The sequence below is a fragment of the Gadus chalcogrammus genome, chromosome 4, assembly GCF_026213295.1.
Source record: "Gadus chalcogrammus isolate NIFS_2021 chromosome 4, NIFS_Gcha_1.0, whole genome shotgun sequence".
NCBI lineage: Eukaryota > Metazoa > Chordata > Actinopteri > Gadiformes > Gadidae > Gadus > Gadus chalcogrammus.
In genome coordinates this window covers 25214942-25220299 of record NC_079415.1, presented here as the reverse complement: position 1 = coordinate 25220299, position 5358 = coordinate 25214942, and the positions used below count along the sequence as shown (strand labels likewise).

General features: G+C 44.7%; 1 protein-coding gene across 2 annotated transcripts; it reads right to left on the bottom strand.

The window, feature by feature from the left end:
* Nucleotides 1-262: 262 nt before the first annotated feature.
* On the bottom strand, nucleotides 263-4596 carry LOC130380366 (uncharacterized). Of its 2 annotated transcripts, none has more exons than XM_056587542.1 (5): nucleotides 3472-4596; nucleotides 2471-2593; nucleotides 2269-2337; nucleotides 1827-1923; nucleotides 263-1617 (listed from the first exon to the last, which is right to left on the bottom strand). In XM_056587542.1, the coding sequence occupies exons 1-5, from the start codon at nucleotides 3532-3534 to the stop codon at nucleotides 665-667; spliced, it is 1305 nt and encodes a 434-aa protein (XP_056443517.1). In that variant the 5' UTR covers nucleotides 3535-4596; the 3' UTR covers nucleotides 263-664. The 2 variants fall into 2 exon arrangements, with proteins under 2 accessions (XP_056443517.1, XP_056443518.1); XM_056587543.1 differs by having other exon boundaries at nucleotides 3744-4596.
* Nucleotides 4597-5358: the final 762 nt, after the last annotated feature.

The window sequence follows — 5358 nt, the reverse complement described above, 5'->3', positions numbered from 1 at the left end:
CCGAACGTTGTGGACTGCTGGATTTGCTGGAGCCAGGAGATGGCTGCATGGCAGACAAGGGCTTCACCATTGAGAAGCTGCTAGCTGACCGTGGGGCAAAGCTGATTATGCCACCCTTCAAGATGACAGGTAGGCATGAAAGGAATGAACATTTCAAATTAAAACTGACCCAAATGTGAAATAATACTAATTAACTTATCTCTCTAACCACAGCGCAGTTCACCGAAGAGGATGCTCTGAAGACGCAAGCAATCGCCCGACTTCGAATCCTTGTGGAAAGAGCAATACGCCGAGTCAAGGAGTACCGCATCTGGGATTGCACTGTCCCTCTCACCTTGTCTGGGACAGTCAACCAGCTGTGGACCGTCTGCTGTGTGTTGACCAACTTCCAGGGACCCCTTGATTTAAAAGGCTACATCCCTGTAGAATAGTGTTTACTCAAACATAATAAATATTAAAACGAGAGACACTGAACATTTGGAGTGGTCCCTTCATTTTTCCCGGAGCTGTAATTCTGTATATAATTGAATGAGAAGTCTTGCATCTATAATCAATTTTAAAGTCCAGTCAGTCTATCCAGAAAGTATTCAAAATGTTAATATGTAATGTAGTAAATTATGTACTCAGAGAAAGGGAATGAATTAAATCCTTTTATTCTTTCAGTTCATTTCACTTTCTGCTGAAAATACACATTCATATATGTACCAAAGAAGTACAGGTCTACCTTATTTTTCATCTCCTTTATAAATTCATCATCCCTCCAGACTCTTTCGACTGTGAAGTCTTCCTCAGTGTCGGTTATAAAATCGCACCAACTCAATCCAGTTATTGCCAATTGACCTTGAACCTGCCAGTGGTATTTATGATTCTTTTTCAGTTTTGCCTGACCATTCACGATTTTAACATGTCCTGCCTCAGAAATGTTAGAGATGTCTGGGCATTTAACTTCAGCCAGCCCAAAACACGGAACGGCACTTGGGTCATATACTCTCGCATCAGGGCTAGCCCCGAGGTGAGGAGCATCGGGATGGATGACAAATCCACAGCGCGAGACATTTACATTGCAATGTTTTGAATATTGTTCCAGCACCTGCGGCTCGCGATCAAGGCCCCTTTTCATTGCGGGTGTTTGGCGTACACCCTTAAGTATCCGCCCTGCCAGGGTCTGACCAGAAGACGGTCCTTTCACATGGCTAACCTCATAGAACCTACTAGCTGTCACTCTAGGCTTGCGTAAAGCTTGCCATAATGGGCACTCAGACTGCTCACGTGTCTGCTCCTCTCTCTCAGCTGCCATCTCATGTGTCACAGTTAAGCTGTCCAAATGGAGAAACTGTTGGGAGTTTGAGGCACATTTTGGAAAAGTAGTGGGACACGTTGACCCCTCTAAAGGCAGTTTAGGGAATGATGGTGCATCTGGATGTTGAACATCATTTCTGAGTTTGACCACAGGAGGACACTGGTAGGACAGGGGTGAACCCCGCGGCACAGGTCCGAAGCTGGAGTCGACCATGGAGACTTCAGACAAGCCATGTAGCACTGAGGATATCAGTGGTTGCGGCCTGATATTTTTCAGTGTTTCCCCAAGAGACAAGACTTGCAGGTCAGGGAGGGATCCTGAAACATAAAATGAAAAACTGTTAGTGTGAAATTATCCACACATCTCTTGTTTTGGTTTTTCAATTCTGATGTCAAGAGTCTTTCTGGAGAATAGCTCACTGCAGTGTTATATTTGGTACATAATCTATGAGTATTAAAGTGGCAAGATACAATTATGTATTATACAGCAGCCAACAGTATGATATTAGTTACAGTAGTAACATCACCTGTGTATGCTTGATAGAGTGTTGATTTGCATACACTCCTGGGGGATGGCTTTGGTCTCCTAACCACCAAGTCTGGAACCGGCTCTGCATGGATCCCCTGGGAATGATATCAACAAGTAGCCATGATTGTAATAGTATCTTGCTTGTAGTAGTATAAAGCCACTGCTCGCCGCAGCCACGTGGAGCGGCGCTGCTTCCAATTCACTCCCATGTTAACCAACGTAGCCAGACGTACAGCTGCGCAGCCCTATCCGCTGCACCACTTTAAATAGACTTCCAGTCTATTTTTCGGCTGCATCGCTTCGCTCTGCGAACAGTGTGTAACGTTTGTAACACACTGCTCGCAGAGCGAAGCGTGGCATGCGGGGCGGGGTACGACGTGGCTGAAAATAGCCTGGAAGTCTATTCAATGCGGTGCAGCTCCGCACAGCTACAATGTTACCTTAGTCCTTGGTCGATGCCATGTTTGCAGAGAGCTTGTGCAGGCCATAGGAGGTGGTACAGCTCTCACCTGCAGAACAAGAGATAGAAGAGCAAACCGGGATTGAGGATGTGCTTGTTAATAATCGAAGGCAGACCTCTAGAACCAGTGTCACTCCAATCAACCTGCCCATGTGAACATCATCCCAGACCTCAGCCCTCACCTGCAACATGCTGTAATGGGCACTCTGGAACAACAAGGCCACTAGATGGTTGCAAAGAACCTTGCCTGCTGTACAGCTGCATGTGGTTTCTTGAAGATTGGCGCCGTCAGCTTGGAAAACAATCTACAAATATTTAAGTTGATAAAGTTAAACTAAAATAAACAGATTGTTGCAACTTATATAGAAATGTAAGGAAGACATTGTTTCCCCCAGTAAATGTCTCAGTCAAGGTGGTAAGCAGTCGGTGGTGTTGTTGGCGCGGCGCAGAGCGCCGTGCCGAAAAATTTTGGGGGTATTTTGCTCAAAGATGCCAGTACGCATGAATGAAATAAACGACTGTTTATTTCCATATAAATAAACAGTAGGTACAAATGTTGTGCAAACATGCAGACACTACAAAATAAAATTAAAGAAAAGTGCAAATTAAATACAAATAATGGACAATACACTTAACTTTTGTATGCAAATTCAACTATTTACAGTTCCTTTTTTGGATCTTATTTGCGGCACAGCTGACAAGAGGCATCAGTGCATGCAATTCTGCGTGGCTGTGCAAATAACAGTTCCAGCGCCCTGCTGTAATTGTTTTTTTTTTTTTTTTTTTTACTTTTTTTTTTTTTTTTTTCAAACTTTTTTTTTTTTTTTTTTTTTTTAATACATTGGTAGTCAAGGCGGGGCCCTAGTCTTGTTAAGGCGGCCGCCTTAACAAGATAGTGCTGGGGGAAACCCTGGAAGAGCATTGCAATGAACCAAAAATTCTAGGAAATCTGCAACCGCAGTAGAGTAGTTAAACCCTTGTACCATTAACATGTTGGACAAACAGGATATTAAAGAATTTAAATGCAAAGTTACATTATCATGATATTGATATTTGCATACTGTACATATGTCACAAAGGTATAGCAATTTTTTGCACATGGCTGGTGACTGACTTGATGTAAACCGGTAAGAGTGTAAGGGGTTAAACTTCTTGCCATTATTCCTTAGCTTCCTAAAATAACCTTCAAATAGTGGGGCTGTTCTCGCTTCTTCATCGACCTGTAACACCTAGACCTGACAGCCATCCCTATCAATGATGTTGGACACTGGTAGAAAAAAACATGATTAATGCATGTACTGTGGATTGTTCATTCTAGCAAAGGGACACTTGTATGTTGCCGTTAGGTAGTTGACACTGACAAACGCTAACATCAGAATAATAAAATGAAATGTCTGAGCTGACGCCAAACTGACGTTAACATGCCAACCTACCTAGCGTAAGCTAGACACTCACCTTCGTAGTCGTAGATATATTTCTCGAAAAATAAACTGTATCCCTTGTCCAGTTTGGAGCGGGCTGTAATGGAATGTTGTTCAGTGAGTCTGTGAACGTCAGAAAACGTGATTTTGGGTAGATTTATCAGGGATGTAGTGAAAGTGAATTGCCGGTCCTCCATCATCGTTTCGCCAGAGTGATGAGTTATTCACCGGATGTCACAGTGCACAATGATCACCAAAAGCGGAAGTAATACGTATCAGCATGATAATCCCCTATTCTTTTTTGCTGGAGAAGAGAGTTGTGCAGCTGAAAGGAGTCGTAGTGAAACAAATGGCATCCGAGAGGGCCTAGTTCAGTGCTCCGTTAACGTGTCCGATTTTTAGACTGGTTCAGCTGCTGCTCAATAACTCTCAAGGTCCTCTGCTTGCGATCATGTCATGGTCTGTCGGTTTCCTTGTCTTGTTTTGGTGTGTTACCTGTTTTACTTTGGTATCGGTCTTGTTTCTCCACATGTCAGGTTTCCCTCCTGTGTGATTACTGCTCCCTCCCCTAATGTGTTTCAGCTGTTACTCGTTGCGTGCCCTGTGTGTGTTTTGTATTTAAGCCCTTGTCTTTCCTTTGTTCCTTGTCGGATCATTTTAGTTTGTGATGAGTTGTGTCCTGTGTGTTAAGGCCTGATTCCACCGGACGCGTTACGGCAACGTTACGGCTGCGGCACATCTTGGCCGCGGTCACCGCAGCAGATAGGTTCCACTCTAATCAATGAGACCATTTCCACCGGGCGCGGATGCGGAACGTCTCAGCAACGTCCCAGGAGCAGCTCGCCGTGCCGCAGCGCTATCATTCCGTAGCATTTCTATTTTGGCCGCAAGCCGTTGCTGAACCGCGTCAATTTCAACAGAGCAGATCGAGCAGGGCAGGAAGTGAAAAAGTAAAAGCCATAGAGCATCCGGTTAATTTTCAAAATAAAACACAATACTCAGCTCATGTAGCCTATCACAACGTCATTTATGTACCAAATCATCCTTTTTATAAGGGCAATGGCCGGAAGGACAAGGCGTGGCATTTAATTGCAGTCGTTTTGGGAGTGGAAGTTAAGTACATTAGGTTTAGAATTATCGCGTGATCTCGCGTGAATACGGCTGGCTCCTATGGCAACGCTGCGCTGCCGTAACGCGCCCGGTGGAAATGCAAGCAGGGCAGAGTCGCAGCCGTAACGTTGCCGTAACGTGTCCGGTGGAATCCCCGGGTTACCTGTGTTCCCGGTGTTCCCTGTGTTACCCGCGTAACCCCCGTGTTCCTTGCCTTTTGAGTTAATAAATTATCTTTTTAACCGAACTGTCCAACCTGCCTGCCTGCCACCCGCTAACCGTGACAGATCATTGTGATTCACCATATATTGATCCATTTATTCAAAAGATCCAAAGACAAAGAATGGGTGCATTACTGTATCATTTTATATTATATTGTTAATAGTCTAACATTTCTCCTGTGTCGCCTGCCGGGAGCTGCCTGAAGAGGGGATCCTCTCCAGGCATCTCTTCTTTTCTCCTGCGGTGGACCTCTCTGACGCCATCCACCTGTTCAGGGACGGCCCTGATCTGGACGACGACGACGGCATCATCGACGC